The sequence below is a fragment of the Sphaeramia orbicularis genome, chromosome 9 (genome assembly GCF_902148855.1).
Source record: "Sphaeramia orbicularis chromosome 9, fSphaOr1.1, whole genome shotgun sequence".
NCBI lineage: Eukaryota > Metazoa > Chordata > Actinopteri > Kurtiformes > Apogonidae > Sphaeramia > Sphaeramia orbicularis.
Window position 1 is genome coordinate 16,754,138 of NC_043965.1, and position 27,656 is coordinate 16,781,793.

Genomic DNA, 27,656 nt, shown 5'->3' on the forward strand with positions numbered 1-27,656 from the left:
CAATAAAGTTGGAGAAAAAAAAACAGACAGTCTTGTTGGTGTAAATGTTATCATCTGACCCAAAAAAAAAAAAAAAAAAAAAAAAAAAAAAAAAACTAGAGTAGTTGAAGGGTAAAGCCGCGCTCCAATCACATGGTAGGAGGGGTTTATTTAGTTTAACTTTTATTTACTTGATGTAGCTGGTCTGGTTTACTTCCAACTCTGTGTATAAAAGATTAAAAAGGAGATGAAAGAGGGGAAAAAAATGATGAAATAAAAAATATCGTTAAATGTGATTGTACTCCCACTGTAAACACATCTCTTATCTAAGAGTGAACAGGTCTTTTCATGCTTGTTTCTCTATTAGACTGGTCATGTAGTACTTAAATCCTTTTTGTGCACCCACTTTCACTTCTTTTCATACACAATGTGGTGCTCTCTGATCCTCTCCATCACTCTACCCACTGACATTATATAACAACAAATCAGATCATAGCTACCTAAAAAGAATCATACTCAATACCTGCATCATATGCTGGTGTTCAATGACTTCAGTAATGTTATACTTAAAGCACTTCACACATGCTGCATATGTACACCGAGCACCTGTTTTCTTGTGAAAATGTCATCTGTCTCTTAATTCCAGTTAATTGGGTGTTTAACAGTCTGTGTTTATTTCATATACATGTCATTCATTAAATACATTTTCATTATTTAAAGAAAAAAAAACAAAAACAAAACGGCACTTTATCCTTGCAGGCAACCATCTTTTAATTCATCTGTCAGTGGAAACTTTGCTTTGCTTCTTCCATCTGTTTTGGCATAGTACAAATACAGCAATTACACCGACACTTTTCAAGCTTTTGCTTTCTTCAACGTGCCAATTCTGCCCCCGTGTTTTACTACAAGCGCAGGGAGTATTTCTTTCATGGATGCATGCAGTTCTTCAAAATCCTGGTTTACTGTGATGTCCTGGAAAGAGAATGAAACACAAAGAAGCAAGCGTGTAAGTTTCACCACCCACAACAAAGAAAAGACAAGAAGAAATGTAAAGGTGGAACGTGTTACCGAAAAATCTAATGTCTCCATGGCTGAATCTGGGTTCTCCTGTATAGACTTGAGGATCCCATAGCACCCTGCAGTTTGGATGGGGTTCTTCCCTATCTGGCCAATTATAAACAGTAAATAAATTATTACTATGGAAATAAGAGAGGGTACCTGTGGTTTTATCACATAACACACAATATAGGCCCATAACCCTCATATAGTATTCATATTTTACATCTTCGCTATATGGTCCAGGTCAGTTTTTATCCAGGCTCAGAATCCCTACAATACCTAATTCTGAACCACAAATATATTTAGAATATACGAATGGCATATCTAATACTACCTATTCATTCATGTTTCAGAGAGAAGGTTAATTGGTAGGTTATTTTTTAGGTTATATTTGTCTATAGAGAAGAAACATCTACTGTTACACAATATTATTTCTTAGTTTAGCTGAGGCGTGCTAACAAAAAGCTATGATGATTTAAACACAAAAAATGTACACCATCTATCTGCAGCTTCCGCCTCTTAGTCCAAATCCTTATTATGCATTAGAAATCACACATAATCTGATGATCCTTCCATGTTAAGACCACAGGTGTCAAACTCATTTTCTTTCAGGGGCCACATTCAGCCCAATTTGATCTCCAGTGGGCCGGAACCAGTAAAATAATAGCATAATAACCTATAAATAATGACAACTCCAAATTTTTTAGTGCAAAAAATAACGTTAAATGATGAAACTATTTCTATCCAAAACAAAAAAAGATGTGAATAACTGGAAAAAAATGAAATTTCTGAAGAAAAGTAAGTGCAATTTTAGCAATATTATGCCTCAACATATGATTTATACATGTACATTACAGATCAGATCTACCAAGGCACAAAACAGGCAGAATATTATTAAAATTGCACTTATTTTTCTTTAGACATTCTAGGATGTTCATATTTGTTCAGGTTATTGACATTTTATTGTTAAAGGATATCAGAATTTAATGTTCTTTGCAATAAATCAAAGAGAAAAAATTGGTGTTGCCATTATTTAGAGGCATAATGTCATATTTTTCTCACATTAAACCAAGAACAAAATTTGGAGTCATTATTTCTAGGTTATTATGCTATTATTTTTGAGTTTGATGCCCTTGACTGTTAATATCTTCAGGATAATTTTTGCATTATGCACTTTGTAAATTCATCTCGCGGGCCAGATTGGAACCTTTGGTGGGCTGGTTTGGCCCCCGGGCCGCATGTTTGACACGTGTGGTGTAGACCATTAGAATTGCATCTATGGAAATCTGATCAGCAATCAGTAATTACACCTGTCAATCACATATCCCCCCCCCCCCCCCAACATCATCATCACCTGTCTGAAAACACCTGTGGTTAGCCAATGTGTGACTTCTGTTAAACCACAAAAGGTTACCATTCAATTTAGTAATGCTACTTTTTTTTTTTTGCTGCTCAATACAAGTGCAAGTTAAAGTGTTATAAAAGAGAGAGTTCAGGAATAAAGACATAACTGTGTTGGACTTTTTTTTACAATCAAAACTGGCTGTTTGATCACAGTTTGAGATCACTTAAATTACATAGATTTAACTGCTCATAGTAAAATAAATAAATATATATGTATACCTACACAAACACACACACTCACACATATTTTTAATATTTCTTAATTTATATACTCAATCAATTTAAGAGTCCAAACTGAAATCTAAAGGTGTAATTTAATGTCTCTGTACCGTAACTCAGTGTTTTTCAATCTTTTCTGGCTCGTGACCCCATTTTAACATCACAAATTTCTGGCGACCCCAGACATTCAAAATGGAGACATCTTTTTGCTAAAATTAATTTGTTTTTGATCATGTAATAGTTTGCTATACTATGTTGCAAATAAATATTAATTTTAGGGGACACTTAGTGTATATAATATATATTATTATGGACGGAGGCAGAAAAGCCAGGTGTAGATTACTGCACAAAGGGAGAATTTGATTTTCCTTGGTCAGGATATGTACAGTCAGTCCAGCTTAGATTTACAAGGCTGACAATTAACCTCCTAAGACCCAGGAAATGTCAGCAAAGTCCCAGCTTTTGTTTTTTATTAAATAAGGGCCTATATTGGAAACATCATGATGCAACAATTTTTTTGAGATGCAGTTTTTAAAATTTTTATGGAATGTCCTTTGTGGTGGACAGTTTTTTCTTTTCTTTTTTTTTTTTTATTTGTATAAAGCTGTGAAACTCTTGTCCACAAATGTGGACAGAAAACCCATAGCTGGGTCTGAGGAGGTTAATACTGAACAAACAAGAACTCAAACTATGAATTATGAAAGAGCTGCAGCATCTGAAACTGACCACAATGAACATTTGACAGATAAACAGTACCACAGTGCTGCAGTTTCAGACTCACAGTTTGTCATGTCTTTTATAGATTGGGATTGTTTCTGTCAACTCACTATAGATTTTTTATTAGTAAGGTTTTTTTTAAATTATTATTATTTTTATCAATTACTAGAAATTTCAGGCGACCCCATTTGAATTCCAGGCGACCCCACGTGGGGTCCCAACCCCAAGGTTGAAAAGTACTGCCGTAACTCCTTCAGCTGAGATGAATCTCTATGAACGCCGCTTGGGTGTCAGCATTAAAATAAAGTACAGTGATCCATTTATTTATCCCATTTTACCTACTGATGCCCCCCATTGCTTTTGAAGCTAGAACCAATCTCTTTTCAGCAGCTTACACTCAGGGCTTTGATTGTCTTGTTTGCTTTGAGGCCCATGGCGAGGCGGACGGCTCCTTCAGGGGGTATTCGGTTATTACTGTGGCAAGAAACAAATGCAGAGAAGGGGGAAAAAATGGGATGGTGAAGTGAAGAAGTGTGAGGGAAGCAATCATAAAGTGTTAGATTTTACAAGGCATATTCATCCATGTAGTATAAACACTTGGAAATGTATGGGTGCATGTTTGGTTTGGCTTGAGAGGTAAAACTTAAATGTAGTTTTTGACAAGAGCCTCTTAACCCTTTATTGGGTAAGTGGCTATTTTTTTTTTTTTTTTTTTGTCATTTACGCACACATTCACATTATAAGACAGTGACAGCAACAGTTACAGCGAGTCAACAAACTCAGGTCAAATGTGGTCTACAGGGTCTGTAAGGTCCACGTCTGCAAGAACAGTCCACCTAGAACACTTCTTCCTACTGTGTGATATATTCTCATTTCTGGTTCAGGGGTCTGTATCAGCACTTATGATGTTGTAAGGTTCTAAAAGTGATGTTCGAATGTTCTAAAATACATGGTTCTTTCACATTACATTTGTTTTTCTTATATATTTTATATATACTTCTTGGATTTTTTTTTTTTGGCCACATATGGGAAAGGAACCAAATATGGTAACTTCTCTATGTGCCTTGTTATGGTAAATATGGTATATTCTCTATGTGCCTTGTTGTGTGTAACTTGCATTGATTAAAAGAAAAAATCTCAATAAATACATGTTTATAAATAAAAAGGCAACTTCATTAACCTTGATTTTCTACATGACGATAAAGAAACATTTGAAAATTTTCACAAAAGTAATAGTCTTGTTATGTCCTCCAATAACTCTAAGGTTGAAATGTTGAATTACAGAGTATTTCTATGACTGTCCTTTAAAGAGTTAAAGCAAAATGATCACCTTTTGAGAGTAATTGGTAAAAAAATCTGGTAAGGAAATCTCATAAGGTATGTTTTGCCCCACAGTTAGCACCAAACAAGGTAAAACCGCCTTTTGATTTATGACGGAACTGCCTACACTGATGTCAGCCCCTTCGAGTCCACTTCCTCAAAGATAAGCTGATTATCAGATAACCAAGATTCGTACAGTACCTGACATTTAGCTCCTCCAAGACATTGTTGTCTTTAAGTGCCTGTCCTAAAGCAATGGCTCCTTCTTTCCCAAAGCCATTAAATGACAGATCCACTTTCCTCAGGAAGATGTTTCCCTGAAAAAGAGGGGAATGTATCTTTAATTAAATAAGATTTAGAAAAAAGATCCTCAACCACCTCCACAAAGCAATAACAAATAATGTCAGGAAGTTCTCTAATGAGATTAACTCAAGACTAAAAGTCAGGAACGCCCAAATTTTAAGTAAGAAGGCAGTGAACGCTAAATCTCTTGGAGCACAAATCCATCAGGCCTGTCTTACTGATCCGAGCTTTCTTGATGCTCTTGATCATTAAGATATGAAAAGAAAAATGGTGTCCAAGCTGTCTTTTCTGCTGTAACATGCATGATTAATACCAGACCAGGAGGACAAAGCAGGATAAGCAAGTTTGCCAGGTTATAAATATCATCTCGTTATATTGTCAGTCATTATATGGACAAATCTAATTCTTCAGTGTAACATACAAGTCTGTTTGCTCAGCATCAGCAGAATATAATGCACTCTCTTTTATAAAATAGACACATTTCTGCTTTGAGAAAAACCCTGACTTTGTCTATTTCACCATATGATGTTATTGCCGCTGGCTCGGTGGTGTAATAAGAAACTGATTCTGATGTGTCTCTTTGTCTGGTAGACTAGTAGTTCACAAACTTATACGGGGGTCAGACATTGATTTCGAGGTGTATTACCCCCAGACCGTTGGCTAACATTACTGCTCCTCTCCCTCGAATGCAGTTCCAAGCCAGACTTAGAGATATCAGCCCGGTATTCTCGGACACAGACTCTCCAAGGATTTGCCCTAAAAGATGAACAGAAAAGAAAAGAAGCATATATGAAGTTCAGATACAATTAGTTGCTGCATGGTTTTAGATTAGATTATTATTAGATTAAGATCCTTTATACAGTTTTTTTTTTAACCACATACAGGGTGGGGAAGCAAAATTTACAATGAACATTTAGTTGTTTTTTCTCAGCAGGCACTACGTCAATTGTTTTGAAACCAAACATATATTGATGTCATAATCACACCTAACACTATTATCCATACCTTTTCAGAAACTTTTGCCCATATGAGTAATCAGGAAAGCAAACGTCAAAGAGTGTGTGATTTGCTGAATGCACTCGTCACACCAAAGGAGATTTCAAAAATAGTTGGAGTGTCCATAAAGACTGTTTATAATGTAAAGAAAAGAATGACTATGAGCAAAACTATTACGAGAAAGTCTGGAAGATACTATTAAAGAAGAATGGGAGAAGTTGTCACCCGAATATTTGAGGAACACTTGCGCAAGTTTCAGGAAGCGTGTGAAGGCAGTTACTGAGAAAGAAGGAGGACACATAGAATAAAAACATTTTCTATTATGTAAATTTTCTTGTGGCAAATAAATTCTCATGACTTTCAATAAACTAATTGGTCATACACTGTCTTTCAATCCCTGCCTCAAAATATTGTAAATTTTGCTTCCCCACCCTGTACTGTGTGTGGTAAAAATGTATTGTGAATAAAATGTGGGTTCATGGGATTTGCAAATCTTTGCACTTTGTTTTTGTTTACATTTGACACATCATCCCAACTTTTTTGGAACTGGGGTTGTAGTTAATGGTTAATGACTCTGGTCCACACTCAGAGTAGGTGGCAGTAATGTACCTTAACATGGATTAAGATGAGAAAGAAGGAGGAGAAAGTCTGCAGAAGCATGTCACTTTTAGTGGGTGGAGTGTGGGTGGAAGCCTAAAACAAGTATCCTACAACACTGGACAGTAAAAGGATACTCATTATTCTAAGGTAACAAAAGAACTTTTTTCACTCTTGCATGATTATACACTGATGAAAACATAATTATGGTGATCTTATTTTTCTGCAGATAGATCCTCCTTACACTGGGCCTTTAAGCTAAGAGAATATCTAACTTTGGGAAATTATTTATTAAAAGAAAAGTTATTAAGTTTATGAGATGTACTAACTCAACTAAAAGTGGTGCAAATATTGAAAGAGAGAATTCTACAAAGCATCTTGGAATAACATGCAACTGAACTGACAAGAAAATTAGTACTGAAAAAAGAAAAAAACAGAAGCTTATTAGGGCAACTTTTCTATCAGTTATACATCACAACATTTAATACAGTCATAGCTCAACTCTGACTGATAAACCTCCTGATGCTGTTTGTCTGTCTGCACTAAACTTAGCTGTACGCTCAAGATAAGCAGCCCCCTGTCTGCAAGACATAATCAACACTGGGTTTTATTTATTCATGGCCCGTATTGGTTGTTACTCTCTATTATCACTTCACATCTGTTGTTTAGTTGTTTTACAGGTTCTGTTTTAACCCAAAAAGACCCAGTGCTATTTTTGTGGCAGTTCCCAAATGATTTTTTCGCTATATCTTTAACGTTTCTTTAGCGATTTATCACCATTTATTCTAATATTATGCTCTGAATTTGGCATTTTTAGGTATATAAATATGTATTTTCCTATATTTAATTTACGGACCATGTATATCCTATTATATAATACACGTTCTGTGTCCCGTCGATGTTGCAGCACAGGAGAGCATTTGTACGGATTTTCCTCAGCCTTCACAGGCCCAATCGCTGCCAAACTCACCAAATGAATAGAAACACTACCTGACTATTTACTAGGCACAATTTTATGTCCGTATTCAAATGTTGAGAGGTATGCTGGGCGATTTTAGCCTCTCTCTACTTTGAATTATTCATCCCTGCCGCCATACTCCATTTTCGGAAGTGGTTATGCTGCCGTTCAGGAAATTTCTACTGCTAGCAGACGATGCTACAATGTGAAGGCTGCATTTACAATAATGTATAGGCACTTTTCACACACAATGGCACCACAGGTACAATGCTGCGAGTGTTCATTCAAGCTAAGATTAAAGTTGAGGGTAATTATATGCTATTGACACAGTACTGTGGCACGAAATATTTGTTTGTCTGTTACCACAGAGCCAATCAGCACCCTCATTATATCGTGTATAGACTGGTAACTTGTGACATCCCGAAAAGCCTCAATCTCACTGACTGCACAGACCAAAGAACACCATAAAACAACATATAGAGCATTTACAACAATAACTCCTATTCTATACTATACACTATCACTAATTTGTCATTTCTTCCATCAATTGCCACAGTACTGTGGTAGCAAAATGCACAAAACAATACATTAAAGTGTACGCCATATGTCACCACAGTACTGTGGCAACAAGAGGCTAATGAGTTCATGGAACAGTATCCATGATTGGCTCTAGTACAAATACTGACATTTGATTGGCTCTGTGGCAATAGACAAACTGATATTTCATGCTAGAGGATTGTGAAAGTAGCCATTGCCAATTATATAAGAAACAGAGAAAACTGAAGAAAAAGTATCTTTTTTAGTAAAATATATCAATGACTGAACATAAACCAAGTGTGTCCATCCACTGTTATTTATCAAACTCCACTGGTTTTACTTGTGAGTCAATGTTGTAGAACAAGGGTGTCAAATTCATTTTAGTTCAGGGGCCACATTCACCCTAATGTGACCTCAAGTGGGCCAGACCAGTAAAATAATAACAATGGAAAAAGTAAAATTACATTATGATAATATTTACATCTATAATGTTTACCTAAAAATGAATAACATGGACTTGAAACTTGAACTGGAAATGTCTTAAGAAAAACAAGAGCAATTTTAACAAAAACAATATTCTGCCACAGTTTATCAGTTTATCATTTACACATGTGCATTACAACTTATATTACAATTACAAATACACAAAACATTTAGTAACAGGCAGAATATTGGTAAAATTACATTTACTTCTCTTAAGACATTTCGGGTTGTTCATATTTGTTAAGGTTATTAATGTTTTTTGTACAAGGATAGTTTGTTAATATACACATTTTCATGTAATTTTACTTTTTTTTTTACACTAAAACAAAGATAAAATCTGCAGTTGTCATTATTTATAGGTTATTATGATACTCTTTTACTGGTCTGGCCCAGTTGAGATCTAAATGCTCTGTATGTAGAACTTGAATTCAGAGTAATTTTTGCATTGTACAAATTCATCCTTCGGGCCAGATTTGGCCCCCGGGCCACATGTTTGACACCTGTGTTGTAGAAGATGACAGTGTTAAAAAAAAAAAAAAAATCAGTGTGGTTTCTTTCAGAGACCTGCTGTACGACGCCATGCTCTTAAGCACACGGATGTCCTTTGGTATTTCAGCAGCCACAGGAACAGAACTGAATATGTGGAGATGAATCCCAGCGGCACACATAGTAATCAGACTTGTGGGTGTCCCCTATTCCACTGACAGATTTATTTTCAATTACCTATCAGATCTTTGGTGCATTATGGTTTGCCGTTCTTTCACAAGGTTCCTGTCACAGAGCTCATCCACAGGATAATTGAAGAAGGTTTTAGTGGTGAATATTCTTGACCTTTGAATGCCATAATCTATTGCTGCCTGCTGCTAGATGACTGCTTAAAAATATGACTACCTTATATTAACAGTAATGTTGTGATTGCATAAGAACGGCTTAAATTGTTTTCATGGTTTATGGTCAAATCTAATAATGATAGCATTTACACCTTCAATTACAAGTAATAATGTTCAGCAGGAGCTCTGCTTTTACATACATTTTATAAGGGTTTATTTTCAGTCATTATTAACAAATCAGGACAGAGCTGGTTTTCAAAATGGCAGGAGTTCATGTGCAAAAAAAAAAGATATAAGAGAACAGTAACATTTTACTGTTGAGTCTTGTTGCACCTGAAATTCCCAACTAAGATAATGTTTTTAATTTTGTTTTCATGCTGCAGTTTTGGGGGATGATTAATACGTCCTACTGTCGTCATCTACGTCTACATGCGCTACATCTCTTGGACTTGAAATTTAATTAATTTATAAACAACCGGCATGTTCTTAATTCAATTCATTTTTAATTTCTGGCTTCATTTTTGTTTTGATTTTTTCATTCATCCATTTTTTTGTTACTAATTAATGTTCTAAAGCACAGGTGTCAAACATAAACAACACAAAACCGGCCCACCAAAGGCCCCTGGGATGAATGTGTGAAATGCAAAAATTATATTTAAGATATTAACAAATAATTTTAGTTCAGGTTCCACATACAGATCAATATGATCCATAAAATACTTTACATTTACAAACTACAATTTCACAAAAAAATGTGACTAACCTGAACAAATATGAACAACCTAAAACATCTTAAGAGAAGTAAGTGTAATTTAAATGTTGTATGAATTGTTAAAGTTGCACTCATTTTTCTTCAGATATTTCAGGTTGTTCATGTTTGTCAGAGTCATATTGTAATTCTACTTTTTTTCTTGTTATTTTACTGATCTGGTCCACTTGTTATTATTTATGGGTTATTATGCTGTTATTATAGTGGTTTGTCCCGCTTGAGATCAAATTGGGCTGAATGTGACCCCTGAACTAAAATGAGTTCGACACCCCTGCTCTAGATACTGACACCTTATTATACGGTAAGAAAAACACTCTTTTTGTGATTTATACATTATTGAAAATATAGTCGTGTAGTATTTGTTATCTCTTCATCTCCTAAATTCGCCAACATATTAAACCTTTAAAAATCAGTCCCAGAATTCTTTCAAAATATTGAAGTCAACACAACTTTAGGAGTGTTTCATTTTCTGTTTCCGCGGCTTAGAGCTGTACTGTCAGGTCTACATTAGAAGACGTTTGCTTTGATTTTTCTCATGTTGAGATTGAGCTCGAAGTACAATTTAAAGCTGTAGAACAGACTGCCACGTGTAATTTTTTTGAAAAAGAAGTTGTGAAAGTGCACTTGTTATAACAACTTCTAATTTCTCTGAAAGCTTTAAAAGCTCAGGGACTTTGTTCTCAGGGTTCACAGTGACACCGAAGTGCAAAAGGCAGCTATATGTTAAAGGCATTAAGTACGAATTTGTCCAGTAAAAAAAGGCATTCTGCTAATTTTAAATGTTACACCATTCTTTCCTGTCACTTAGCATTTATTGATACCACTCACAATGTCAAAAGTATAGTCAAGAGTAAAACTTTGTAACAACAGGAAAGTAAAGTAGAGAGTAATGTACCATTCTACACTGTCTGCTCTTTCTTTCTCTTACAGAATAAAATGGCTCCTTAATGTTCAGGGTTCCCACTCTTTCCCTAAAATTATTCTCCAGGACTTTTCCAGGACATTTTCAGCCACTACAGAGACACGCTATCACATCATACACTAATACATTCCCCCTCATTCTTTGGAAGTGTTCTTTTCGACAGTTGTAACTTGCATTTACCCAGATTGTTTCGATTTAAAGTGTAGTCTATGGCTATAATTTATCTAGGAAAAATAATTATGACAATTATGACTCACTGCCATCAGAAATAAAATCCATCTCAGAGTTAAAGATGTTCACCACCAGAACCAAAACCTGGTTAAAGACAAAACACAACTGTTCTCATCTGTATTGGGTGGGAGAGTGGGTGAGTGAATGAATGCCTCACATATAAATGCAACACTGGATTATCGTATTGTATGGTATGACTGTTTAAATGATGTACTGTATATTTTATATATATTATATTTTTATGCATGGTATGATCATTTTTAATAATGTATATTTTATACTTGTACTGCACTGTTCTGGAAGAGCCCAACCAGGAACTGGAGTGGAGAATTAGCAGTAGCTGTAAACTCTATATGCATCACATCAGCTGCAAACTTGTAATTATGTTTGACTGCATTGTCCCTGTCAAATAAATAAATAAAAAATAAAACTAGAAAACAAGGGTATTATTGTTAACAAAAACTAACTAAATGAGGAAAACTAGAAATAAATAAAAAATAGAATTAAAATTAAAAAAACAATAACTAACTGAAACTGTATTGTGTGTTTACAAAACTAACTAAAACGTACAAAAATTCTGGATAAAATTCCCTACGTTTTCATTTTTGTCAATATCGGATATGATATGAAATCGATTTATTTTGCTCCAGCAGTTTTAGCTGGAGGCACCATACGGCACTTCACGGTCCGTCAGTTGTTGTTTAGTCGTCTTCTCATCCCCACTTTACCTGGAACACAGAGACTAAAGTTGGGAGAAAGCAGCAGAGTCCTGTATGGGATTTATGTGAATACAACGGCGAGGAAGACGAAAGATACTACAAAACTAAAACCAAGCATTTAGAAAAAACAAAAACTAATAAAAAACTAGCAAACCTGCTCTAAAAACGAACGAAAACTAACTGAATTAGAGAAAAAAAAGTCAAAACTAAATAGAACTAAACTATAATGAAAAATCTAAAACTATTAGAACCTTGCTAGAAAAGCACTTGGAGATCGCAGACCTCCGCCAAGGCAGATCAGCCCCCCACCCCAATCACCACCAAAATGTAATTATTTGTTCCTTGTGCCAGTATCAACATTTCCTGAAAATTTCATCCAAATCCGTCCATAACTCAGCTCAACTTTCTCTTCTCTCTGTTTTTCTCTCCTGTACTTCCTCTAAAAATATTTGCATATTTTCAATAAATCACTGAAAAACAATTTCCTTTGTCTCATCTCAGTTTAGACACACAAAGTCACAAAGCAGGTGGAGGATCAATCATTTTCCAGGACAACTGTTTCCAGGACATTTGACTTTTTTTTTCTTTCCTCATTTTCCATGACTGGAAAATTGATCAATCATTTTCCAGGTTTTCCCGGATGAATGGGAACCATGACGTTTTGATACCTGCACAGTCTCCCAGAGCGTTGTGGCTGAGGTCCAGGTGCTGTAGCTTGGCATTGGTGACCAGAGCCGGACCCAGGTCTTCAGCGGACCGGTCTGTAAAGTAGTTTCCTGACAGGTTGAGGCTGATGAGGGTGTTGTTCTCCTTTAACATACCAGCTATGGCTTGGGCCCCATGATCCCCAAGTCTGTTGTCAGATAAGTCCACCTCTGGGATGAAAACACACAAAGGTCAAAGGTTAATGGAAAAGCCATGATGTGGGCTGTTAATATCTACATATTTATAAGCATCTAGTATCTAGTGTTGCAGAGGACTCAAGAGGAAGCACAAGGACGGAAATCAGAATATTGTGGCTATTATCATGGATATGCGGCTGATTCTTGCTTGCATAGAATTCAGTCTGTCGTTTTTTTCCTGGAGCCATTCTAGTCTGATTCATTTTCTTTGGACTATTTAATATGATTTTTTGGGCTAGCAGAAGACTTTGATATCTCCCATGTCATGCTTTAGATTTTGAGGTGGGTATGACATCTTGTTTACCTGCCGAATCAGACTTTTGGAGCTGATTCTTCATGAATAATACATATTTGTTCCTGATAGGCAGCTTGACTGTAATTGTGGTTAATAAGCTACACATGCTTGTTCCAAACGCAGGACCCAGAATCAGTTTCAGAGTTGTTTTTATTGGTCTGCCAATTCTCAGAGTAAATTGATGATAATGACTTATTATGAATTTTTCCTGAAAACATTGTAAAAAATATAACATATGTGAAAATATGCAAAAGTTGTAATGCTCAAACATATTGTTAAAGAGTCAACAATGTGACTTTATGGCGGTGATATGATGTATTTTTGTAATTTGGGTCCTGACCATGATCATTCAAATCAATCAAATGAAATTTTATTTATACAGGGTGTATCAAAAAATATAAATACATTTTGAAAACAACATAGACAACATTTAGTCTATATAATGTATATTATTATGGACGGAGGCAGAAAAGCCAGGTGTAGATTACTGCACAAAGTGAGAATTTGATTTTCCTTGGTCAGGATATGTACAGTCAGTCCAGCTGTGATTTACAAGGCTGACAATTAATACTGAACAAACAAAAACTCAAACTATGAATTATGAAAGAGCTGCAGCATCTGAAACTGACCACAATGAACATTTGACAGATAAACAGTACCACAGTGCTTCAGTTTCAGCTTCAGAGTTTGTCATGTCTTTTATGGATTGGGAGTGTCTCTGTCAACTCACCATGTGCTTTTTATTAGTGCGTTTTTGTTTTTTATTTTTATCAATTACTAGAAATTTCAGGCAACCTCATTTGAATTCCAGGGGTCCTGACCCCAAGGTTGAAAAACACTGGTTTAGTTTCTCAAGAGACAGTTCTGATGTGTGATAGTGGGATAAATAACAACTAATCCATTCAATTTGACTTTTTTTCCCCCTTTTAAAAATAATAATAAAATTAGGGCTGGGCAAGTTAACGCATTAATTACTGCGTTAACGCATTCATTAAATAACGGCAACAATTTTTTTAAATCTCCCGTTAATGCCGTTTTATTATTGTTCTGCCTTTCAAGCAAGTCTTAGTTCATTTATACATACGGACTCTTATTTTGAAACTCATGCTTTTATTTTGGCGCTCCACACGCCGGTGCTGTGTGCACGTGCCGGCTGAGAGGAGAAAAGAGCAAACTTTCTGAGTAATGCTGAATCAAACTTTAACTCCTTCAGTTCAATGCCTGTATGTATCAATCATTCTGTTGTTTGCTAAATAATTTCACATGCAAACGTGCCGTTCGTTATTTTGGATGTGTTTATTACAGTGTGTTATTAACATGTTTAAGCTAATTCGTTTATGCTAGCAGTCAAAGATGGGTTGCTAATTCTTTATGCAGGCTCATGCCAAGTTTATGTAAATTCATTGGCTGTGTTTAAGTATAATATGCCAGCCTTTGAACTAACCTTTACTTATTTACGATGTAATTGTTGTATTAGCAGTCAATTTAAGTTTATAATAATTACATCCATGCATTCTCCATGAAAATGCATATCATTAATAGACATAACTAATTGAATTATTTTGTCTTTATCGTATTAGTTAGTTCCTTCTTATGTCCGAACTGACTACGGTAACACCGAAAGGACAAAACATACGTTAGTGCAACTTATTCCCACCACTAGAGGGCCCCCTTGGCTTGCTTTTAACAACTGAACATCACATATTATTGGGCTTATTAGTATTAGTACTTATTAGTGGGTTTTAGACTCCTGTCAGTCACTCACAAGCGGAAATAAACTGGTGGGGACATAAACATGTGTAAAAGTACCAGTCTTTTACATGGACAGTTTCATTTTAAATGTCTTCAGATAGTGGGGTTGAGAAGGACAAAGTTGTTTGGAAGCACTGACATGTGGAATTATTTTTATCACCGGAGTACTTCAACTCTGAAATATCACTTAAAGGCAATACATGCTGTTGATGCCGGCAACCCCCCACCAAAGATAGATAGATAGATAGATAGATAGATAGATAGATAGATAGATAGATAGATAGATACTTTATTGATCCTTTGCAGGAAATTGTTTTGTTACTACCGCAGCAGTACAAGAAAAACTATGCGATTAATTGAGATTAAAAATTTTAATCGCTGCCCAGCACTAAATAAAATATATATACATATAGTCCAACTTTATCAAAACACCTATAAGAACTGTTACATATAATACCCACTCACATTCTCACCCTGTGGGAGACAATATATCCAACTTCATTTTACATTTAAGTGGTGTAAAAGAAACACGGTTCCTGAAACTATTTGACGATTGAAATGTTTTCTCACTCTGGCTATGTTATATCATTAGTGTTGGTTTTTTTTTTTTCTCTCTCTAATCGCTGTGTTCAGTGTTTTCTCGCTCATCAGAGTACAAAACAGAAGTCTTATTTTAACATTTACATTTACGGCTTAATGTGAGCTGCATTTTTAGGAAAAACACAAACTGGCAACTAAGTGTGTATATGTGTTCATGAAATTGGATTACTATCTGAAGTTAAATAGTGGTGCATGACAGAGGTTGTTAAAAATAATATGAGCCCAAAGAGCCTGCATGACTCACAGGAATCATTCTCCATAGATCCCAGGTTGCCGAACCGCATTTATGAGTGACATTTAACAAATATGTAGCTGGAACCCCAGATGTTAAATCATGCGCTGTGGCATATAATTGGGGTGAGAGTGGCATACGAGTGGGAGTGAGGTGGCACTTTTGTAAGACGAAGGTGACACAAGGAGGAAGGAGAAAACGTGTGCATGCTTGAGTGCCCACTAAAACCACCTGTAATGTAACAATTTTCCTTTAGCATCTCGGCTATAGCAGCTCCGCCCATTCCTTCCATCCAATTATCCCGCAGGTTCAGCTTCAGTATTGAAGTGTTGGTTACCAGGGGAACCGCCAGCGCTTTGGTGCCCTGCAAACACACAACCACAAACCCCCCACCATCACCACCATCACCACCACCAACACCACCCCCTGAAAGTGAAATTCTTCTGCTTGTTCACTGCAGTGTACTGTATTTTCTTGCCTGTGTTCCACTTAAAACAAGTAAAAATGTACTGATTCAGGTAGGCAGAGAAAGAGAAAGAGAGGAATATTAAACTGGTGTGAGACAAATGAAGCAGAAGGGAGCTGTGTGGAGGCGTGGGTCAGAAATGAAGCTCACGGAACATGAAAATTACAGTTTCTAGCACGACTAATGAGAAAGTGGAGTGCACGCAGCCTTATGTTAACTTGATCTTATAAAAAGCAGAGCAACGAAAACCCAATCTGAGGCTGATGTGCTCAGATGTACCCAGAATATCTTCCTGTAAGATTTAAAAAACCTATCTGTGTCTGCCAGACATTAAATAAATAACCACTGGCAGCTGCACTTAGTTACTTCACTGTGACTGGCAGGCGACGGCGTCTATAAAATCCAATTTAATGAGTATAAATGACAAAACTGGAAGTATTGTTAAGGAATGAACAACAATATCATAGAACTACAAACAACACAAAGCATATTGAAAGCCCAAAATAATCTACTACCAGGAAATATTCAGAAATTATTCACTGAAAGGAAAGGGCGCTATAATTTAAGGGGTAGATTTAATTTTAAAATTCTGAAGGTGCACACTACTAGAAACAGTTTTAGTTTGTCTGCACTGTAAAAAAAAACAAAAAAAAAAACAAAAAAAACCCAGTAATATTCCGGCAGTAGGGGTGCCAAAAAATACTGGAAAATAATGGAAAATAACCATCTCATAAAAATATGGTAGTTTTCCATAATTAAAATACATTTTTTGTCTTAACTTTACATGAAATTTTGCTTTTTTTTTTTTTTTTTTACTTTTAAATGTTTAATAAAGAATATTTACATGTATTAAAACAATCAAATTACCTATGAATATATATATATATATATATATATATATATATATATGTATATATATATATATATATATATATATATATATATAAATAATTTTCAATGAGACTAAGTCGTACAATCCACTGATAAAAACTGTATTTGGACAGTTTATCAGTGCTTATACATGTTATACATTCACAAAAATACATTTATTCAACATTTTTGTTGTGAAACCTCCCGTAATTACACAATATATTTGTCAATTAACAAACAAGTCTTGTTAAACTTACAGAACAAATACTTCTTTAATGGTTAATTGTCAGTAATTTTGTCTCGTTTTATTTTATTTTTTTTACAGTATTAAACTTTATTGGATTTACAAGGTTGACAATTAATACTGAACACACAAAAACTCAAACTATGAATCATGAAAGAGCTGCAGCATCTGAAACCAACCACAATGAACATTTGAAAGATAAACAGTACCACAGTGCTTCAGTTTCAACTTCAGTTTGTCATGTCTTTTATGTGTTGTGATTGTCTCTCAACTCACCATATATTTTTTATTAGTAAGTTTTCATTTTTATTTTTATCAATTACTAGAAATTTCAGGCAACCCCATTTGAGTTGCAGGTGACTCCAAGGTTGAAAAACACTGCCTTAGCAGATGAGGTCCGATCCCTAAAACTGTCACATCAGCGGAGCTTTTTTCCATTGATCGGCCAGTAAAAAGGCATCTCAGTTTATAATGGCTAGCTGACTATAAAAGGCAGACTGTGTTTTGTGTGTGTTTTAAAGGCTGAAACAAAAACATGGTATAACACTGTATGGTTAATTTGGTCTGAATCTGCTCAAATCCTCTTGAGTTATTTCTGTTCAAATATATGCATAGTTTTTTATGGTTGGGGTTTAATGAGAACTAAAACATGCAGGTTTGACATTGTGCTCAAAGTGGTAAGCTACTTTAAAAAGGATTTGCTGTCATTTAAGATAAAAGAGGAACATCTTCCCTGAGGTAAATCAAACTGTAGATCTACATAATGAGCTCTCTTAAGAGTGGAAGTCAATACCAACAACCTGCTGTCTGTTTGAAGAAGCGACTCGTTCCACATATGGATGGTAGAAGCAAAACGATTCCAATGGCTGGACTCATTTCATATGTGAATGTAAATGCAAAGTGTGTCGCTCATAATTATATCTTATATTTCCTGGGAAAGGACCGAATCCTCCTGGAATCCCAGCGTTATTAGACGTTATTGGTCTGGCGTTCCCCTGACTTTGAATGATCAAAGCAAATCTCCAGTGGAATATGACTTGAATTAATCATTAATTCACTGAACAAATCACTGGGCTGATCTCTGAACTACTCATTTTGAACATACATATATTTTTCTCAGTCTTACAGAGCAGTCTTTCTCAAATGGGGGTACTTGGAGGAAGCCCAGAGGGTACTTGACCTTTTTTTTTTTTTTTCTTTTTTTCCTTTAAATACATTAATTACAGGTAAGGGAGACTTTCGTGACCAATTTCAAAAGTCAAAGACCAAAGTCAAACCTCAGTCATATCCTCAGTATCATGAATCTGTAAGTCTTTCTGTGATCACTCATCTGAATCTCTTGCATTACGGTGAACAGTTTCTTAGTGCCATCCACCATAAACAAACCATGTGTTTACATTCAGAGCCGGGAGGTAACTCGGGCATCTTCAGAATTTTGTCGCAACGTGCATTGTGGGAAATGGAGGCTCACACAGCCACCTGACAGTGGCAGCTACTAAAAACACGATGTGGAAACGGCAGGAACTCCCTTCCCTCTATGCATATTCCTCCAGCCGTTTCCGCATTTCAGACGTTTCCGCGTGTTTATTTCATCCATATAATATCATATGGTCGTGCTGCTCCTGCTGTTGCCACTGCAGGTGGCTGCGTGAGCCTCCATTTCCCACAGTGCACGTCGCAAAAAAATTCCAAAGATGCCCGAGTTACCTCCTGGCTCTGAATGTAAACATGCAGTTTGTTTATGGTGGATGGCACTTCAAAGTTGCTCCCCGTAATGCAAGAGATTCAGGTGAGTAATCACAGAAAGACTTACAGATTCATGATACTGAGGATATGACTGAGCTTTTACAGATTTGATGAAAAATTGGTCACAAAAGTCTCCAGCACCTTTAAGTCATCATGTTCTGAATACAAAATAAATAATGAGAATTAATGCTGAAATATAAAACACAATAAATACATTCACAAAGTACAATTGACACTCCTAGTTTTATTGTCAATCATCTTGTTTAAGCTTTGGCTACATTTTAAGAACATTGCTATTATATATAATTACCTTTGCCAAGGAACAGCGAGCTTTGTCTGTTTGTTTGTTTGTTTGTTTGTCTGTTAGCAACATAACTCAAAAAGCCATGGACAGATTTGGATGAAATTATCAGGAAATGTTGATACTGGTACAAGGAACAAATGATTACATTTTGGTGGTGATGGGGGGGCTGATCAGCCTTTGGCGGAGGTCTGTGATCTCCGAGTGCTTTTCTAGTTCAAGATGACTTTGAGTAATTAAGTAATTATTTTTGTTGATGACAGGTGCATTTATTAGCTAATGACCAATTTATTTATGTTTCTTATCAATGACAGTGGGCATTCTTCATTGAGTTTGCACACATAATTAAAAAATTAGTTAGGAACAAATTTCTCCTAATTCAATCAAAAATGGTGAAGCATGTTTGTTTGTTTTAGAGCTTCTGAGAAAAAAAAAAAAACTACATAAAATTCATCGTTACACTCCAAAGTCTAGAATTGAGATGTATGTGTTCTAATTTCCTGTGCCAAGAACACAACTAAATTTAACAGTTTTTCTCCAATTGTCTCCATCATTTTGGACAAATTGCCATGATTTTTCTGTTCTTTTTTTTTTTTTGTCTGTTTTTCTTCAGCATACTGTTTCTCTCTGAATGTACTCCTCAGTGTGTGAGTACATGTTACTATCTTAAAGCCTCTTTTCCAGGTGGAGGTATGTAACCTTGGTAACCAGCCAATCTCACCTCTACTGACATCTGTGTAATACTACACACTGTACCTGCATCTGTAGTACTGTTCACTCTACTGACAGCTTTGTAACACTATGAAGCGAACCAGCATCTGTGTCATATTGCCGACTACCAGCCAACACACTGTTCCTTTACTGTCATTGTCCATTGTCACCATTACTGCATTGCATTATGGGATATTTATGCTGACGGAGTGTCCTGAGCTTGCATACTGTACTATTTACCTGGAAATAGAATCCAGTTCACATACAACTGGGTTCATGCTATACTTTGGACATCTTACATCAGTGGTGTTCAACCTTGGGGTCAGGACTCTATGTGGGGTTGCCTGGAATTCAAATGGGGTCGCCTGAAATTTCTAGTAATTGTTAAGAATAAAAATAAAAACTTACTAATAAGAAATATATGGTGAGTTGATATCAATCCCAATCCATAAAAGACATGACAAACTCTGAAGCTGAAACTGAAGCACTGTGGTACTGTTTATCTGTCAAATGTTCATTGTGGTCAGTTTCAGATGCTGCAGCTCTTTCATAATTCATAGTTTGAGTTCTTGTTTGTTCAGTATTAATTGTCAGCCTTGTAAATCCAAACTGGACTGACTGTACATATCCTGACCAAGGAAAATCAAATTCTCACTTTGTGCAGTAATCTACACCTGGCTTTTCTGCCTCCGTCCATAATAATATACATTATATAGACTAAATGTCATCTAAAATTGACATTTATTTGCAACATAGTACAGCAAACTATTACACAATCAAAAACAAATTAATTTTAGCAAAAAAAAATGTCTCCGTTCTGAATGTCTGGGGTCGGCAGAAATTTGTGATGTTAAAATGGGGTCATGAGCCAAAAAAGGTTGGGAACCACTGTCTTATATACTGTCCTTGCCTTCTGATTAGCATGTAGTTTTGGACACCAACAGTTGAACTCTGACTCTTCAAAGTTAAAGTCAGAAAAAAATGTAAAAAAAAAAAAAATGTTACCATGCGGTCAAATTTCAATGCATTATCTCCATCAAAACTCATCTGATTTGATTGTTATTTATCACATAACCTCCTGAGACCCCAGGAAAGTACAAGTTTGGGCTTTTTTACATTAAATAATGGCCTTTATTGGAAACAGCACAATGCAACAGTTTTTTCAGATGCATTTTTAACATTTTTATGGAATGAACAGATTCGGCAAAAAAACGACCCAGATCGCTACAATGTAAAATTATACAGTCCACCAGGGTTGTTTTACAGAATGAGTATAGTCAGCAGATGGAGGTAAAGGCAACATCTGGGTTCAGCACCCACAAAGAGACAGCCAAACTGTTGCTGCATGCAATTCCCACTCCCACAATTTCACATTAAGAAAATGTGGAGTTATCATTATTCATTGGCTGTTAAGCTATTATTTTATTCTACAACACATCATTCTGTCGGTGGAACCTAAACCAAAACAAGTTCAACACCCTTGAACATTAATATCTTCATTGTAATTTTTGCACTTTGCAAATTGACACCCCTGATTTAACCCTTTATCAGGCAAGTGATTATTTTTGGTCATTTCCACACACATTACAAGACAGTGCCAGCAACAGTTCCAGTGAGGACAGTGAGTCAACAATCTCAGGTCCAATGTGGTCTACAGGGTCTGTAAGGTCCACCTCTGCATGAACAGTGAGTGTACCTGCTTTGTTCGGTACCATGAAGTAATGGTACTAATGTAAGGAATGATCAAAGGGATCATGTGGATGTGGACAGGGGTCTGTAACAGCACTGATGTTGGGCTAATGTTATAAAATACTTGTTACTTTCATATTACATGTGTTATTCTAGTATTTTTTATATATACCTCTTCGATATTTTTGCCACTTGTGGAGAAGGAACCAAATATGGTAACTTCATTGACCTTGATTTTCATGACGATACATATATATATATTTTTTTAAATTTCACAAAAGTAATAAAGTCTTGTTATGTCCTCCAATAACATACTAAGGTTGAAATATTGAATTTCAGAGTATTTCTATGAGTGCCCTATAAAGGGTTAAGGTATAATAGAATCAGAATTATCCTATTACCTGATGCACTGCTTTTATTACTTGACACATAGCGTTAATTTGCATATTTATTTATTTTTGTATATACTTGTTGCTTTAGTTATACTTGCTGCCCTGTAAGGTCCACCTCTGCATGAACAGTGAGTGTACCTGCTTTGTTAGGTACCATGAAGTAATGGTACTAATGTAAGGAATGATGTTCAAAGGGATCATGTGGATGTGGACAGGTGTCTGGATCAGCACTGATGTTGGTCTAATGTTCTAAAAGTCATGTTCTAATGTTCTAAAATACATGTTCCTTTCACCTTAAATGTGTGTCTTTTGTATTGTTTATATTTACTTCTTGGATTTTATAATTTTTAAAAAAAAATTTTAATTTTATTTATTTTTTATCATTTACAGGTACGGAAACAAAATGGGAACTTCACTGACCTTAATTTTCTACATAACAATAAAAAATTGTGAAAAATTTCACAAAAGTAATAAAGCCTTGTTATGTCCTCCAATAACACATTAAAGTTGAAATATTGAATTTCAGAGTATTTCTATGAGTGCCCTATAAAGGGTTAAGGTATAATAGAATCAGAATTATCCTATTACCTTATACACTGCTTTTATTACTTGACACATAGCGTTAATATGCATATTGATTTATTGTTGTATATACTTGTTGCTTTACTTATACTTGCTGTCCTGTAAGGTCCACCTCTGCATGAACAGTGAGTGGACCTGCTTTGTTTGGTACCATGAAGTAATGGTACTAATGTAAGGAATGATGTTCAAAGGGATCATGTGGATGTGGACAGGTGTCTGATCAGCACTGATGTTGGTCTAATGTTCTAAAAGTCATGTTCTAATGTTCTAAAATACATGTTCCTTTCACCTTATATGTGTGTTTTTTGTATTGTTTATATTTACTTCTTGGAATTTTATAAAAAAACAAAAAAATTATCATTTACAGGTACAGAACCAAATATGGGAACTTTATTGACCTTGATTTTCTACATAACAATAAAAAATTGTGAAAAATTTCACAAAAGTAATAAAGTCTTGTTATGTCCTCCAATAACGCACTAGGGTTGAAATATTGAATTTCAGAGTATTTCTATGAGTGCCCTATAAAGGGTTAAGGTATAATAGAATCAGAATTATCCTATTACCTTATACACTGCTTTTATTACTTGACACATAGCGTTAATATGCATATTGATTTATTGTTGTATATACTTGTTGCGTTACTTATACTTGCTGCCCTGTAAGGTCCACCTCTGCATGAACAGTGAGTGGACCTGCTTTGTTTGGTACCATGAAGTAATGGTACTAATGTAAGGAATGATGTTCAAAGGGATCATGTGGATGTGGACAGGGATCTGGATCAGCACTTATGGGGTTTTGATGTTCTAAAAGTGCTGTTCTAATGTTTTAAAATACATGTTCCTTTCATCTCACATGTGTTTTTCGTGTATCTTTTATACGTAAGTAAGTAAGTGCATTTTATTTATAGAGCACTTTTCACAGACAGAGTCACAAAGTGCTTTATCAAATCAAATCAAAATCAAATCAAATTTACAGAAACCCAACAGAATCCTCCAGGAGAAAACACTTGTGATTGGTGACAGTGGCGAGGAAAAACTTCCCTGTAACAGGCAGAAACCTCGAGCAGACCCAGACTCCTGAAGGATGGCCGTCTGCCTTGACCAGTTGGGGTTATATATACCTCTTGGATTTTTTTTGGTCACTTATGGGTAAGGAACCAAATATGGGAACTTCATTAACCTTCATTTTCTATATAACAATACAAAATGTTGAAAAATTCCACAAAAGTAATTTAGTCTTGTTATGTCCTCCAATAACACACTAAAGTTGACATTTTGAATTTCAGAGTACTTCGATGAGTGCCCTATAAAAGGTTAAAGTAATCACTTTTACAACAAGGCAACTCTATAAACAATGATTACTTCTGATTTCTGATTACAGTACCTTCGGCCCCAGATTTCGATGTGCCATGGACAGCTCATTACTATGCATGTGTCGCAGGAAATAAGAGGCAGGTACCACCTGTAACTTGTCGCATGCCTCCATGTAGCACGTCTGTCCTGTGGGGTCATACGTCTCCTCCATATCTGCAATATACACAAAGACACTAGGTAGGACGTCTGTGAGAATTGTTCTTGTCTATACACCTCAGAGAAAAGGAGAGATGTGGCCCTTTCCCCTGGAGGAGGATCCTTTTTAAGTATGATATTGAAAAGTCCCTGGTGTCTGAGTTCGCCCTGTGAAGGGAGCTCATTCATACCAGATGGTTTTCACTTGTGGTGAAAAGGAAGCCTGACACAAAGACTGAGATGAAATCATTAAGATGCAGAACAGGGCTCTCTACATGTGTGGGTGAGTGTGTGGAGGAGTTTCTGTTTTCATTTTTTTTTTTTTCTCTCCTCTCTCTCTCTCTCTCTCTGAAATGATGAAGGAAACCAACAAGATGGGAGAGTTTGAAAGGAAAAAGATCAGTGCATGTAGTGATCACAAATTAAGAGCAACGATCAAAATGCTTTCGACCTTTGGCCATGAAATGAGATGCAGTTGTTCACTCATAAAAACCCAGTGCTACTTTTGTGGCAGTTCCTAAATAATAATAAAATAACTAGAAAAGCACTTGGAGAGCACAGACCTCTGCCAAGGCAGATCAGTGCCCCCCCCCCACCCCCCCACCCCACCATCACCACCAAAATGTAATCACTTGTTCCTTGTACCAGTATCAACATTTCCTTAAAATTTCATCCAAATCTGTCCATAACTTTTTGAGTTATCTCGCTAACAGACAGACAGACAGACAGATAAACCTTGATGAAAAAATAACCTCCGCCGTTACGTTGGCTACCAGTAAAATTCCTCATCCACTTCAAAATACTCCTAATTACTTTTAAACCCTGCACAACCTCGCCCCCAGTTAATTTCTGACCTCCTAGTTCCCTACTCACCGTCACGACCACTCCGTTCATCAAACACTAACCTCCTATCCATCCCCCGCTCCAACTTGTCAACAAAAGGCGACAGTGCTTTTGCAATTCTGGCCCCAACCCTCTGGAATAGTCTTCCCCATCACATCAGATCATCAGATTCTATAGACACCTTCAAGCAACTCTTAAAAACTCACTTTTATAAACAAGCATTTCATTAAATCTCTTCTGTTTACGCCCCAGTGAATTCATGTTACTGACTTGACTTCTTCCCTGGAGTCTCTGTGCTTTATCACCTCACAGGTTTTCCCAGGATCATCACCGGTTTTTCCCTGGATCTTCACAGGTTTTCCTAAGATCATCTCTGGACCTACTGCTGTGGTCCTGCCTCTCTCCACCTTTATCTCTGAACCTGCTGCTGTGGTCCTGCCTCTCTCCATCTTTATCGTCATCACTCACATATCCATATAGTTACGATAGTGTTTATTATACTGTTCTATACATGTTCTAGTTTAGTTATCTGTGCATGTGTCTCCCCCTACCTCCCCCCTCTCCCCCAGTCTCTCTCTATCTCTATCACTCTCTCTTTTCTCCTCCTTTACTTTCTCGCTCTAACCCCAACTGGCCAAGGCAGATGGCCATCCTTCAGGAGTCTGGGTCTGCTCGAGGTTTCTGCTGTTAAAGGGAAGTTTTTCCTCACCACTGTCACCAGTCAGAAGTGTTTGCTCCTGGAGGATTCTGTTGGGTTTCTGTAAATTGGCTAAAAATTTGATTTGATTTGATCTATCTCCCCTTTATGTGAAGCACTTTGTAACATGTTGTTTTAAAAAGTGCTATATAAATAAAGCTTTACTTGCTTACTTACTTGGTGGAGGTAATAATAATAATGATGCATTAGATTTCGATAGCGCTTTTCAAGGCACCCAAAGCACTTTAAATTATTGAGCCATTATTAATTCACTCTCACATTCTCACTCTGGTGGTGGTAAATAATAACAATAACTTGAAAAACCCTTGAAGGCACCAAGGCAGATCAGTGCCCCCCCACCCCCGGTGTTTCCTTGTTCACTATGGAACCTCTAAATGTCCAAATGGCTCATATCTGATTAAGATTTAAAGCTGAGAAACTGCATTTTAGGCGAAGGAAAGGCAGGTTTATTTATATGGCACATTTCATGTACAAGACAATTCAAAGGGCTTTACGTAAAACATTAACCCTTTCATGCATAGTGGTCACTACAGTGTATAGCTGTTCAGAGTTGTTCTCTTATACATTCATGGATGTTGTTGTTTAAGTTCCATATCAGCCAGCACAGTGGATATGCTTATGCATCATCCCATACACTGTACTTCACACCATTACTGTAAATTGCTGATCTAGATAAACCTGATCTGCAGAAACATGTTTGAGTGTAAAAAAAAAAAAAAGCTAATTGTTATTAGACTGTGATTAACTATTTTGTTTTTTAAACAAAAAGGGTTTTGTTTTTTGATTTTTTTTGCAAATTATCTCCATGCAGGTATGTTAAAATGTGAAAAAAACATCAGATTAGCAGCATTAAAAATGTTTTTTATTTCATAGATTTCATGCAGTATATCAGTAAATACATGTTTCTTTGCTTCTTCAGCTGAGTGGACATTTTTGCAACTCCATGAAAAATAGGCTCATAAAAATGTTCCTTTTTTTGTTCATGCCTAAAGAGGAATAAAATCACTCAGGAAAAATATCTTGATTAAGGTCCTCATAATTAATGCATGAAAGGGTTAAAAGCATTACAGCAGGGAAGAAATGAAAAGTATAGGCATGAGAAAAAACAAACAAAAACAGATAAATTGATAAAACAGATAAACAGATAAAAACTTTAAGCTTAAAAGAAACAGAGCAGATCTGAACTGAACTGATGAAAAAAAAAAACGCTTTTACCTCAATTATTTACAAGTATTGATAGGATTAATGGATCAACAGGTATTAAACAGTTTAAATCAGTAGATAGTGTTTGGGTCGTTACGGGTTAATTTCATAATCACATTTCCTCTGGTTTTAAATGGGAAGATCTCCACCTTTATTCTACAAAATGACTCAATTTATCTTGTTTTTTTAATGCCAAAATACCTTCAAGCTCCAGATCTGTATCAAAATCCTCATCAGGGATCACACACTGCTCCCCTCCTGGCGCCTCCTCCTCCTCCTCTTTCCTCTCACTTTCTCTTCCACCACCATCTAGCGTGTCCCCGTCAGGGCTCGAGCGTCGCTGTTCTTTTGGCCCACGCATGTCAACCTCTGTCCGACTCTCACTTTGCTGGATGGAAAATGAGAAAATAAGGCATCGTGACTACTCAAACCTGGCTCTTGTTGGCAGCCCAGAGTGAGGACATTTGATGGATTTAGTTCCAGGGGGAATAAAACTGATACCAACTGAGTCTATCACTATGAATAAACCAGTGTCATTTGTCTCCTTAAGCTTCTT

At 36.1% G+C, this 27,656-nt stretch overlaps 1 protein-coding gene across 1 annotated transcript; it reads right to left on the reverse strand.

The window, feature by feature from the left end:
• Positions 1-135: 135 nt before the first annotated feature.
• Positions 136-27,595, reverse strand: lrrc74b (leucine rich repeat containing 74B). Its single transcript, XM_030143826.1, has 9 exons — positions 27,302-27,595; positions 24,212-24,354; positions 16,056-16,188; positions 12,712-12,918; positions 5,648-5,757; positions 4,900-5,015; positions 3,774-3,852; positions 1,048-1,143; positions 136-951 (listed from the first exon to the last, which is right to left on the reverse strand). The coding sequence occupies exons 1-9, from the start codon at positions 27,459-27,461 to the stop codon at positions 835-837; spliced, it is 1,161 nt and encodes a 386-aa protein (XP_029999686.1). The 5' UTR covers positions 27,462-27,595; the 3' UTR covers positions 136-834.
• Positions 27,596-27,656: the final 61 nt, after the last annotated feature.

Bases quoted from the DNA above. Each gene is read 5' to 3' on its own strand.
- lrrc74b (XM_030143826.1), bottom strand. From the start codon at position 27,461: ATGCGTGGGCCAAAAGAACAGCGACGCTCGAGCCCTGACGGGGACACG. The intron at 24,355-27,301 runs GTATTTTGGCAT...TGTATATTGCAG, and splicing joins TACAGATCTGGAGCTTGAAG to ATATGGAGGAGACGTATGAC. The intron at 12,919-16,055 runs GTGGTTTTAGTG...TTTTCATCCCAG, and splicing joins GGAAAATTGTTACATTACAG to AGGTGGACTTATCTGACAAC.